Below are 13257 nucleotides of genomic sequence, written 5' to 3' on the forward strand. Positions count from 1 at the left end.
TCTTATTTTTATTCTACCTTTTCGCATCTTCATTTATTTTTGTTTTTTTGGGTGTGACATTTTCTTTTGGAATTGTTCTCTCACCAAGAACGGTGTGAAGCAAGTCTGGGGGAGGATGTTACTAGTAAACTGATGAAATTTTCTTGTTCTTTTGATGTTTTCTTGAGCCAGTCAGTTTGTTTTATCGAGTCAAAATCGTGTCTATTTTATTGAGTCAAAATTTTGTTTGAGAACTATGAGCTTTTTTATGGAGTTGCACCTTGCTTGATTTAATTGTCTTAAGACCATTTAGCATTGTTTAAGGATGATTTGGAACTTCAGGAAAATTTATGGCTAGATCACTTGTATTATCCCTATTACTTGGAAATTTGGATGTTTTGAGCTTAACCTTGATTATTTGGACTTAATATTGACTTATTATATCTTACTTAGGGGTTGGTAATCATGTAATGGATCATACATTTAGAGTTTGGTCCACACAAGTTTTGCCACTCTTTGTAAACTTTGAGTGGCTAGACTTATTTTTAGTCTAGTACCGCACCTTAAACCTTATCTATGCTTAAGACCACATGCATTATTATGTCATTGTCATCATATGCATTTATGTGCAAAAACTATAGACTATATAGACCGACACAAATTTCCTTTAATTACGATTCTAGTTGTAGTTTTTTGGATGATTGACTTTGAGTTTTTATGGTTATATTGTTATATTTATGAGCATTTGCTTAGCTTTTATGATTGAGTTTTGTTGATGCATTTTGTCAAACGAGAACCGGTTCCACTCCTCCGTAAAACAAAATAAAAAATAAAAAAGAAATAAACAAAAAAATGAGAAAAAAGAGAACGGGAAAGGAGAAAGAATGGAACAGCAAAAGTCATTGTTTTTGGATTTAGATGCTTTAACATTGGGAAAAATGTCAAAAAAGTCATGAACTTTCAAATCGGAAGTTGCGGATTTAAACGTCCACAATTTGAAAGTTAAAGCATCTACTATACTTATGATTTTGATAGGGGTTTGATTTGGTTAACGTAATACGGTTAGGGTGATCTGAGTTAGTGGGAAGCTGTTTACATCCTAATTGGTCTATGTCTCACTATAAATTTGCATAATGATTTGCATCCATTTATATTGTTTAACCTTAAACACTTGAGCCACCTTAAACGATCTTCACACCTAGACCATAACATGTTCGATATCCTCTAAGTGAGACTGCACATAACTGCTAATGAATGTTAAAAGGTTAAGTTATTTGAGTCTGAAGTTCTTTGTGGTTTAGAGATCTCATGATGTCATGGTGAAGTACATTATTGTACGGTTGGATATAAACATTGTGTTAGTAGTTTTCAGGAAATAGTGGTTAAAGCCTCCCAGATGTAGCAAACCGGCTGTCGAGCCTTGTGAGAGGACGTGAGACCGATTAAAAGAGGTGGGCCCATGGGCTGAGAGTGAACATGGAGACCACTCGGAGAGGTGGGCCCATGGGCTGAGAGTGAGCAGGGAGACCACTCGGAGAGGTGAAAGTCGGGGCATTACAAGTGGTATCGGAGCGGAACCCAGATGTGTGTGGAGTAGTGGGCTCACACTCTTACAGGGTGACGGTCTTGGTGCACAACGAGAACGATGCGGTTTATTGGTGGGTTAGAATTGAACTGATTTGGCTATCTATGTTACCAAAGTGCACAGTTAAGCGTGCTTATGCTGGAGTAGTTGATAACTCTCTATTTTTACCTTCTTAAGCATACATTTTGTGCATAGTTTGCATAGTTTGAGTCATATTTCTTTGGAGTTTTAGTCTCTTTTCCTTCATATTGCACATTTAGGAGTTTTAGCATATGCATTTCCATTTTTTTGCATTTTGGAGTTAAAACAGGTACATTCGGATACTTCTGAACATTAAAAGACATGGACCCGATCGAGTGTGCCGGACCCAATCAAGGTGGATGATCGGCTCAAATTTACCCTGAGCTACTCTCTCAATTAAGAGATCACTGTAGTACTTAGGGATCGAATCCACAGAGACTCAACATTTACACAGTAAATATTCGGTATTAAAATTAAGCTAAGCAAGCGAGGTTTCAATATTAAAAACAGCAAATTAAAATAAAAATTGGTTTTTAAAACAATATGAGAAAACGCTAGGCTCATGGATATTCACAAAAAATTCAGAATTGCAAATAAATAATTGTCAGGATTTATAAAGCACCGTTCTTAAACTCAAATCACAAAAGTATAATCAATCAACTTTCGTTGCAAAGCATATTTATGTCTAGAACCCTAAAGTCCAAAATATCTTTGCAAATTTATAAGTTCAGACATGCATTTAATTCAGGTTTGATAAGTTCACAAAATCCCTAACCCAAATCTCTTTGCGAATAGGTATTTTGCTCATCAAGATTATTTTCAGGAAATCAATAACACTTTCGTGTCTACCAATTAACCTAAGATCAGATTATAGGTTGCTTTCACTACTCTAGAACAAATTAACCACAATCTAGATGAAGAACTCTATTGATTCAATCCTAACAATCTAACAACCTAACAATTCATGAATTCTTTTGAAAACCCTAAACCTAACAAGATATCTACTCAGACATGGTGAATGAAACAAACATCATGAATTAAAATAGATATCATAAAAGAAAGTAATAGAAGAAGTAAAGGAGTTCTGAATCTTTTGTGAAGGAGGTTTTGATTCTTCTCTCCCAGCTCTCTACAAATCTCTCTTTCCAAAATAAAACTTAAGTCTTAACAAAACCCTAAAAACTCAATATATATGTCTTAACCACGAACTAGGCTTAATTGCAAATAAGGAAAACTTCTGGGCCGAATCTGCAAATCTTCTGAACTTCAATTAAGCGTGAAATTCAATTGCCGTCAGATATTTGTGTCGATCGACACCAGAAGTTGTGACGCTCGACACTCACACCAAATATGCTCACCCGGTACGTTCCTTCGGCACATCTTCTCTAAATGCTCCAAAATGCTCCAAAAAGCTCCAATCCATGCCAAATAGCTCATAATCCTGAAATGACTGCAAAAGACTCGAAAACACTATAAAAGCTCTATAAATAAGACTTATATCATGGCCAAATACCCGTAAAAACCATGATTTATCAACTCCCCCAGACTTAGTCTTTGCTTGCTCTTTTTTTTTTTCTTTTTTTTCTGTTTTTTTTATAGCTCTCTTTTTTCTTATTCGGGTATCCATGAGATCCGAAGTATGTACGGGTTTACACGACATCCCTCATATCACTTCTACCTATAGCCTTTTCCACAATTTGTTTTAAAGGCAGAAGGGAAGAGAGAAGGAAGGAATCATACTTTGAAGAAGTGCAGTGTCTTGTGCGGCTCGAAGAAGAAGTCTAGTCCAATGTATTCCAACTCCCAAGGTAAGAAACTAAGTCCAATTAAGTCCTGATAAAAGTAGAGACAACGTTAGATCAACTGGATATCCAATGAATAAGGGCTTTCAGGATTGTTGATACAGCTCATAGTCGTTCCAAACTTCGGTTCTGAGATCAAGCATAAAAATGTAATCATAAGAGTGTTAATCCAAATCAGAGAAACCATTAGAATAAATTCATTGTTCCCTACAAAAATTTTGACTCAATAAAACACAAAAAAATAAAAATAAAAATTTGGACTGACTCGATAAAACTTCAAAAGAATAAACAATGTTAGTAACTACCTCCCCCAGACTTAAACAACAATGTCCCTAGTGTTACCAAGCCTAAAATTGGCAAATAAAAGAAAACAAAACTAAGAAAAATGCAAAAGAAATATAAAAACTCACAAGTAGGTTTCCTCCCACTAAACGCTTGTTTTTAGTCATTAGCTTGACTTTGTCGGGGCTCATGCGTCCGGTGGGTCGGGAAGCGGCAGTAAATACCTCCAAGAATAGTTTCTCATCATCCAAGGTGGTGTATAAGCATTAGGTGTATGAGATCGACCAAGTACACGAGGAGCACCAGCAAGACAAGAGCTAGGTATGGGTGGGACACTTCTTTTACCTACAACATCATCAAAAGAACCAACAAGCGCTCTACGATAATCTCGTGGCTTGGTTAACTACAAAACAGTCTTTGTACCTTTAGAATTATTTTTGATGATATGAGAAGATTTGGGTAAAGAAGATGCGTACCTTTTCTTTTCTCGAGGTCTCTGGAGTATGGGTGGTGAAGCTTTCCGATTCAGAACAGGGCTCAAGCTTGCAGCAGTAAGATCAACCGAAAAACCATTCGTTTTTGACCAGTTTGGACTATCGTGACGAGGGGTTTCGATCGACACACTGGTGGTGTCGAGCGACACTAAGCTTGCTGCTCGTGTTTCTGCACTATTTTTGCAATTCTTCTCAGCTATCCTCATCTCTAGCACAAAAACGTCATCCTCCAATAACTTATCAGTAGCTAGACCCTCGCTCTGGTCCGTAGTTCTAAATAGATGATCACTAGCAATAATGTCTTCTGAATACTCTATGACTGCCTTGTCATCCATGGCTTCCTCTACAGAAAAAGTATGGCCATCAATAGTAGGTGCTCTTCTTAACTTGTCCATGTCAAAGTTCATAACCAAATAACCCATATGCAGTCCAATCGTTCCCTTCTGAACATCTATAAGAGCACCAGTGGTAGCCAAGAAAGATCTCCCAAGGATAAGAGGATCCTGAGGTTCTTCGCAAGAATTATGCATTCACCAATCCTTATTAAAACATCATCTAAAAGACCTTCGGGAATTCTTTTGGACCTATCAGCTAGGATAAGAGAGATCCTAGTCAGCTTGAAATCTGTCAACCCAAGTCTCACAGCAACAAAGTATGGTATCAAGTTGATACCTGAGTCAAGATCACAAAGAGAGTGAGAAAATCTTTCTGTGAAGATAGAGCAGTCTAGCACGAAATTTCCTGGATCAGGTAACTTCTCTGTAATCTTGCTCTGAATCATGGCACTAACTTTTTCAGAAACAAACACTTTCTTCTTCTTCTCTTTCTTACTCTACGGGGTCTGTTTCAAGAAGATAACACCTATATCTCTAGCCAGCAAAGCTCCTTCCTCAGGGCTCACGTCATTTTGGACCATCCTCTTAACATACCGCTTAAGCATAGGTGAATCACGATCTGCATTATCTAAATGTATCTCATTGATCACCTTTTCCATCAATGCCTTGCATCGAGATTCCTCTATCTCCTGTTTAGACTTCCTAGGCTTTGGAAAAGGAACCTTAGGCTTGTAGATATTTTCTGTAGATAGTCGTAGAGTTTCAAGAGAATCTGGGTTTGTCTGTGAGGGGTGTCGATCGACACAGGGTAGGTGTCGATCGATACAGGGTTCTGCTGTCGATACCTTAGTGTCGATCGCGATAGATATCGGTCCGTCGGGGACCAAATTCACGAGAACTAGTGTAGGTGTTGATCAACACCCTGAGATGGTGTCGAGCGACACCTGCTGTGCAAGTACGGTTTCATCATCTTCACTTGTTTCCTCCTCCCAAACATCATCTCCATCCCTAATCAAAATGGCATTGCATCCTTCTCGTTTCTTTACAGTTCTAGTAGTCTGTGCAACCTTAACGTCCAACTTGTTGGTAAATGTGCTTAAAGCTTCTATCTTGCCATTTAGATAAGTATATAATGCATCCATCTTCCCGTTGAAATCCACTGTTATGTTCTGCTGAACCACTAGAATCTGTTCTAGCATGGATTTCATTTCAGTATCTGCAGATGGAGGAGGAGGCGATTGGTATGAAGAATTTCCATAGGTTCTAACGAAACTGTTGTTGCCTTTCTGACCATACCCATTGTCGTAACGGTTACCATGTGTGTTACCAAACTTCTGACCCAAATATCCAGCTCCACTGACGTAGTTCACGCCTTCTTCTTCATCCGCACCTGGTTCAACTTCCTCAACCTCAGCTGCAAACTTAACAGTCTTCTTGGAAACAAGAAGGTTATGCACAGAATCAAGCTTTGCCTTAACTTCAGCAAGTTGAACACCATCCATGTTTTGAGCTAGCTTCTTCCTCTCAAAATCAGCAACTTTAGTGCTGTTGCTGGTAGCTAAATTCTCTATCAGTTTGGTGGCTTGAGCTGGAGACCTTGTATTGTAGTTACCATTACTTGCAGCATCTAAAGCCATCTGATATCTCCAATCCAATCCTCTATAAAAGATTCCCAACAGCTGAAATTTGTCATAACCATGGTGTGGACAATCTCTCTGATACCCCTTAAAACGCACCCAAGCAGCCTTGAAAGCCTCTGAGATCCCTTGAGAAAAGGTAGAAATCTTTTTTTGCAGCTCCTTGGACCTCGCATCATCATAAAAGTTGTTCAAGAACTCAACCTTTACATCTTTCCAGCACGTAAAAGATGCAGGCTTCAACTCCTTGAGCTAGGATAGTGCTTCTCCAGCAAAGGAGTGCTGGAAAAGCTTGTAGAGCAGAAAATCTGAAGATACACTATCAGCCTTGATGCTAGATACCAAGTCTTCAAACTTCTCAATATGGTCCATTGGATGCTCATGAGTATGGCTATGGAACGGGTGTTGTCCTACAAGAGTGTCGTACCCAGGCTTCAACTCAAAGTTGTTCCTCTGAAATGCAGGAGGACGTATAGCAGAGCAGTTTGAATAGAACAGTGCAGGCCTGTTGTATTCTCCAAGTGTACGGTTCTCATCATCTGCTTCAGCATTCAACGCCAACGGCGACTGGTTCAGGAATTACAGTCCCGTCAGCATTCAGCTTTTGCCCTTGTGCATTTCTCACATGGCCATCTCCATCTCTGAGAGTACCCTCAGCATCTTGAATAAGAATCACTGGTGGTGCCATTGCTGCCATTTTCTTAGCTTTTCAAATTTCTCTTTCTAAACCCGCTAGTTTGGAATTGTTGAGATCAACAACAAATGAAATTAAAGATTGGTTTTAAAACAATAATGAGGAAACGCTAGGCGTAGGGATATTCTCAGGAAATTCAGAATTGCAAATAAATAATTGTCAGGATTTATAAAGCACCGTTCTTGAACTCAAATCACAAAAGTATAATCAATCAACTTTCGTTGCAAAGATTATCAATGTCTAGAACCCTAAATTCCAAATCTTTTTGCAAATTTATAAGTTCAGACATGCATTTAATTCAGGTTTGATAAGTTCACAAAATCTCTAAACCAAATCTCTTTGCGAATAGGTATTTTGCTCATCTAGATTATTTTTAGGAAATCAATAACACTTCTGTGTCTACCAATTAACCTAAGATCAGATTCTAGGTTGCTTTCACTACTCTAGAATAAATTAACCACAATCTAGATGAAGAACTCTATTGATTCAATCCTAACAATCTAACAACATAACAATTCATGAATTCCTTTGAAAACCCTAAACCTAACAAGAGATCTACTCAGACATGGTAAATGAAACAAACATCATGAATTAAAATAGATATCATAAACGAAAGTAATAGAAGAAGTAAAGGAGTTCTGAATCTTTTCTGAAGGAGGTTTTGATTCTTCTCTCCCAGCTCTCTACAAATCTCCCTCTCCAAAATAAAGCCTAAGTCTTAACAAAACCCTAAAAACTCAATATATATGTCTTAACCACGAACTAGGCTTAATTGCAAATAAGGGAAATTTCTCGGCCGAATCTGCAAATCTTCTGAACTTCAATTAAGTGTGAAATTTAATTGTCGTCAGATATTGGTGTCGATCGACACCAGAAGTTGTGACGCTCGACACTCACACCAAATATGCTCTCCCGGTACGTTCCTTCGGCACATCTTCTCCAAATGCTCCGAAATGCTCCAAAACGCTCCAATCCATGCCAAATAGTGGTTATATCATGAAATGGCTGCAAAAGACTCGAAAACACTATAAAATCTCTATAAATAAGACTTATATCATGGCCAAAAACCCGTAAAAACCATGATATATCAGTGGACACGACCGAGTGATCGGATTGTGAAGAAGAAGCGGACTCGACCAAGCTTGAAAAGGACCTGAACGAGCCCAACATTCACCCAAACGAGCTTGCCTCAAACCGACTTTGTAATTTGTCGTTTTGCGTTTTAGGGCTTCCAAAACTTAATATAAATAGAGACGTTGGGTCATTAAGAGAAAAAATCGAGTTTCATTAGGTTTTTCTCTGTAGCCACCAAACATTTACAGAAACTTGTAATCTTAATATCTTTTGAGCTATTGAGTTTTTAATGTTGATTCATTGTATTATCTTTCTCCTTAGATCATTATCTATCTAGTTACGCATGATTTAGAGATTTATGGGTTTGTGTTCTTGATGAAGAAATCCATATATGAGTAGTTTTCTAGGGTTTTGAGGATGGGATAGGTTAGTAAAGAATCTTAGTCTCTAGGGGTGTTTAAGCTTATATTTCAATATATCCCTTCTGGATTAGAGATTTAATAGCTAGTTTTTGCATTAACCATGATGGATTAGATCTTAGACAATTCAGCACCCAAAAAGTGTTTAATGGAATGTCTGATCCACTGATGTCATAGATCTACTTGCTTACCTAAAAGATTAGTTGTTTAAGGGTAGATTGACATTAATGAGCTTGATCTTTATGCTTATCTATTGCATGTTTCATCAATGAGAATTGAGATTAGGAAGTGCTTAAGATTTGATAATCTTTGCAAAGAGATTGGACTAATTAGGTTAAGTGGTTCATTGTCTAGGATTAGATATATTTAAGCATGTTAAGCACCCCAATGAGATTAAGACGATTCATTAACCCATTAACCCCATCCTTGAGACCTTTATTCATTTGATTGTTTACTTGCTTTTCATTTCTGCTTTAATACTGCTTCTGTAGTTCTTGCATGGTTAGCTTGTCATTAGTATTGTTCTTAGATCCTTAGTTTAATTCACTCATTTACTTTTATGCAATTGAATTGATGATCCAAACTGTTAATTGCTTGGCTTAACTTGATATCTTATGTTGCATCTTACTTGTTTACATCACACCCAAATTGGATCGACAAACCCTTTTGCATCACATATAGCCACTTGGCAGTCGCGAAAATTCGTGACTATAAGGTGATTTTGTAAAAAACAGCCACGAATTTTTTAATCTACGATGCTATAGCCACGAATTTTAAGGCACAACCACGAATAGCCAAGTGGTTATAGAGATTTTTTTCACTAAGAGCAGCTTGATTTCTATGATTCAGGGAAACAAATTTCATGGGCTGTCAATGGAAGACACTTTGGACCACCTCGATGAATTTGATAGGTTGTGTGGTCTAACTAAGATCAATGGTGTGAGGGAAGATGGGTTCAAAATCAGACTATTCCCGTTCGCCCTTGGGGATAAAGCTCATAAGTGGGAAAAGTCACTGCCCACGGGATCTATTACCACGTGGGAGGAGTGCAAGAAGGCGTTGGCTAAATTCTTCTACAACGTACGAACAGATCGTCTCTAGAATGAGATATCTAGCTTTGCCCAGAAGCACAACAAGATATTTTGTTAGGCTTGGGAGAGATTCAAGGGATATCAATCGCAATGTCCCCATCACGGGTTTAGGAACGAATCACTCCTAACTACATTATACCCAAGAATCTTGCCTAAGTTTAGGATGCTTCTTGATACAGCTAGTAATGAGGACTTTCTCAACAAGGATGTTGAAGCTGGTCGGGAACTCGAGGAGAAGCTAACTCAGTCTGATGGTACATACAATGAAGACTATGATAGAACCGTCCGAGGGAGCACCAACCAAGAGGACAAATATACGAGGGATATGAAGGCGCTTAATGAGAAGTTAGATAAGTTTTTGATGAACCAGCAGAAGAGTGTACACTTTGTTTAACAGGAGGAGCCCTTTCAACCTCAAGAAGGGGATTATGATAATAATGAAGAGGTGAGCTATATTCAGAATCAAGGAGGTTACCAAAAGGGTTACAACAACTACAAACCCAACCAAAATCTATCTTATAGGAGCACCAATGTTACGAACCCTCAAGATCAAGTCTACCCTCCATAACAAAAACAGTTTCCGAACAAGCCATTCGTTGGCTTTAATCAAAAACAGACTTTTGTGCCTCAACAATAGCACCAAGGTGCTTATTAAGAACTTATGGCACCTCCTCCAGAATTCCAACATCAATCTACTCAAGCACCTCTAGAACAGGACTTCTAGGGTATACTTCATCAGATTCTCCAAGGACAAGTAATAGCAATCTTGAGAATGCAAAGAAGTTTGCCGAGCTTCGTAATTATATCCCCACTTCTTGTAATGACTTAAACCAGAAGTTCGACGCTTAGAGCAACAATCTCACTTAGAAGGAAAACAGACCTCCACTTCTTTATGACAGCTACCAGGCAAGTCTGTCATGAATCCTAAGGAATTTGCTACTGCTAATGCAATTACTTTAAGGGAGTCATATATGAATATCGTTGAGGACAGTGAAGTCCAAGAAGGGGATGATTCAGTTCAAACAGATATCTCAAACAACTTAGACGAAGAACCCGATCAGGCAGGTATCAAATCTAATCGAGCTTACTATAGATTCGATCGAGTCTTATATGGATCCGATCATGTCTGCTATGGACCCGATCGTGTAAGCTGTGAGTATGATAAGATGCATGAACTAGCTTCCAACGAACGATTCCGACCAATCAGGGATACTAGTCCCGGTTCTTCATCATCTCGACGATCATTGCTCTATCCTGAAGAGTTCAAGACTGAGATTAAAGAAGAATACCTGACACGCTTACAAGGAATGACCAGTTGAAGGCCCTGGTTGATGCTTTTGCAAATACCCCCTCCTATAGAGAAATTCCAAAGGAATTTTTGCTCGAGCGGATGCAGTAGGAGAAAAGATGGGACTTACCCACTCAAGATCGTAGTTTTCCCAGAAAGATAGGAGATCCTGGAGCCTTCACACTATCTTGTTCAATCATATCGATAATCTTTAATGAATGCCTCTACTATTTAAGAGCCTCAATCAGCCTTATGCCTCTTTCGATAGCACAATGAATCGGATATACGATGTTTATGCCTTTTAGCCTAACGGTTGTTATGGCAGATAGGAGTTCGAGGCAGCCCGTAGGAGTGCTAAAAGATCTTCTAATAGAAATAGGTAAAGTAAAAATTCCTACTGATATCTTGATCTTGGAAATAGAAAGAGAACCGCAATATCAGTTAATCCTTGGAAGACGTTTCCTAGCTTCAGCAGGTATGGTGATTGACGTGGCCAAGGGAACCATGAGCCTCGATCTTGGATGAGGAACAAAGATGAAGATCACCATGGCATATCCATAACGAACTACGATAATCAGAACAAAAGAAACCTTGTCCTCCTCTCCCACCTACACGGAACTCCAAGCATCAAGACCCTTAAGATGGACCTGATGCGACTTGCAACCACCATTCATTAGATGGATAAGCAAGTTGTGGAATTGAAAAGGAGGAACCACATCCTAACTTCGAGAAAGGATAAGAAGGTTCTCAGTTTCAAAAGGAGGTATGCTTCGCGGAATAGGTGTCAAGTCCACTAGTCATTGTTTCTAGAGAGGATTACCGAGCCTCTCTACGGTTCTACCACGTCTTGAGATACATGCAAATTCAAGCTCAGTGACTTTAAACAAGCTCACTTGGGAGGAAGTCCCAATGGTATTCTTGTATATATTTATTTAAGTTTCTTTTGTTTTTGTTTGTTTGCATTTTGTTTAAAAGTGTGTTCAGATTTGATTGTGAGCAAGGGAAGGTGTTATTATGCTAGAATAGAAGAAAAGAAAGAGAAAAAGAGCCAAATGGGCCATAGAGGCCAAAACATAAGGCCCACTGGGTCGAGTCAACGACGCAACAGTCGAGTCAACATCACCCGATCGGGTTCAATTTCTACCGTCCGATCGTATTCAATATAAGTCCTCCGATCAGGTCAAAGGTAGCAACGGTCGGGTCAATGGTCAACCCGATTTGAAATTTGAAATTCATGACCAAACCCGACCAAACACGCTCCTCTCTTGCTTTTTGTCCCCTCTCACCCTCTATTTAAAGAACAAACTCGACCAAGGCTCTCACACTCTCTCATTTTGCAAAAATCTCACTTCTATCTCTAGATTTCTCTCTTCATTCTCTCTAGTTCATTGTTCTTCCTATTTTATGGGTTTGTTCTTGCTTTTGTTCTTGTTGTTTTTATTTTCTGTGTTGCTAACTTGCTAAAGTTAAGCTTTGAGTTCTTGATTCCCAGAAAAGTAGGATGGCTTCAAGAGAAGTTCAACCAAGAAAAAAATTCATTCAAGATCACAAAGGGAGGCCCATTGATAAGTCTGTATTTCATCGCGTTTTGGGCATGTATTCATCATCATTCATTTGTTGATTCGCATCATATTGATCACTTTCTGCATGTTTTACATACTTAGGAAGCTTTTATGCATATCATGCATGTCTTGCATACATTCTACATATTTGGAGTGTTTCAGCTACTTAGGAGACATGTAGAGCGAAGCAGAGGAACAAGCGTTACTCGACATACGAGAAATCGAGTGGGACGATCGAGTGAGAAGCAGAGATGCGTTGCAAAAACATACTTCACTCCGCGGACGTGATCGTGTAGGTGATCGAGTGGTGGATCGAGTAGGGGGACAGAGTGAACCAAAGTAATGCGAAACAGGATCAACCGTCACTCGACGCACACATTCGAGTGACAAGATCGAGCAAAGCAGAAAAGATGCTCACTCGAGATGCTCACTCGACCAATTTAGTTACAACAACTCTTAAACCGCCTCTTACTTTGTCGTTTTATGTTTTTAAGTTTTGCCCAAACTTTGCTATAAATAGGTCTCTTTTGGCATCGCCCAAGGGATCGAGTGTTTACCCTTAGGTTTTTCTTGTTATCTACCAAACAATCCAGAGAATTGTAATTGAGATTTCTTTTCAGTTATTGATATTTTGCAATTAGTTCTTGTTGTTACTCTTCCTGTCATCTTTATTATTATGCATGTTTTGAACGATTCTGGTTTCATGATGTTTAACATGATTTCTGTGTCTGAGTAGTGTTAGGGTTCTTGAGGATGGGATAGATTAGGTGGAGAATGTTAGTTTGCTAGAGTGTTTAAGTTAGATTCGTTTGTTCCCCCACCATGGCTTTCACCAAGGAGTCTCTCCTCAGTACTCTTTACCGGGGCGTTCTCCCAAAGATCCGGATGTTACTTGACACTGCCAGCAATGAAAACTTTCTGAACAAGGACGTCAACGATGGTCGGGAGCTTGTTGAGAAACTGTCCCAATCACATGGTAACTACAATGATAGAA

The 13257-nt window shown here is 38.8% G+C and overlaps 1 protein-coding gene and 2 non-coding genes across 3 annotated transcripts; 1 reads left to right on the forward strand and 2 right to left on the reverse strand.

Annotated features, from left to right (window-relative positions):
• Nucleotides 1-5412: 5412 nt before the first annotated feature.
• LOC111828970 lies at nt 5413-6832 on the reverse strand. The gene is made up of 3 exons (XM_023777568.1): nt 6761-6832; nt 6478-6702; nt 5413-6387 (listed from the first exon to the last, which is right to left on the reverse strand). Exons 1-3 carry the CDS (start codon nt 6830-6832, stop codon nt 5413-5415), a joined length of 1272 nt encoding a protein of 423 aa, XP_023633336.1.
• LOC111829144 lies at nt 6192-6296 on the forward strand. The gene has a single exon (XR_002832700.1). It is a non-coding gene; the product is annotated as a small nucleolar RNA R71 (small nucleolar RNA).
• A 2582-nt stretch (nt 6833-9414) lies between the features above and the next one.
• On the reverse strand, nt 9415-9521 carry LOC111829138. Its single transcript, XR_002832696.1, has one exon. It is a non-coding gene; the product is annotated as a small nucleolar RNA R71 (small nucleolar RNA).
• Between the last annotated feature and the right edge of the window lie 3736 nt (nt 9522-13257).

This window comes from Capsella rubella, unplaced genomic scaffold (assembly GCF_000375325.1).
Source record: "Capsella rubella cultivar Monte Gargano unplaced genomic scaffold, Caprub1_0 scaffold_8, whole genome shotgun sequence".
Lineage (NCBI taxonomy): Eukaryota > Viridiplantae > Streptophyta > Magnoliopsida > Brassicales > Brassicaceae > Capsella > Capsella rubella.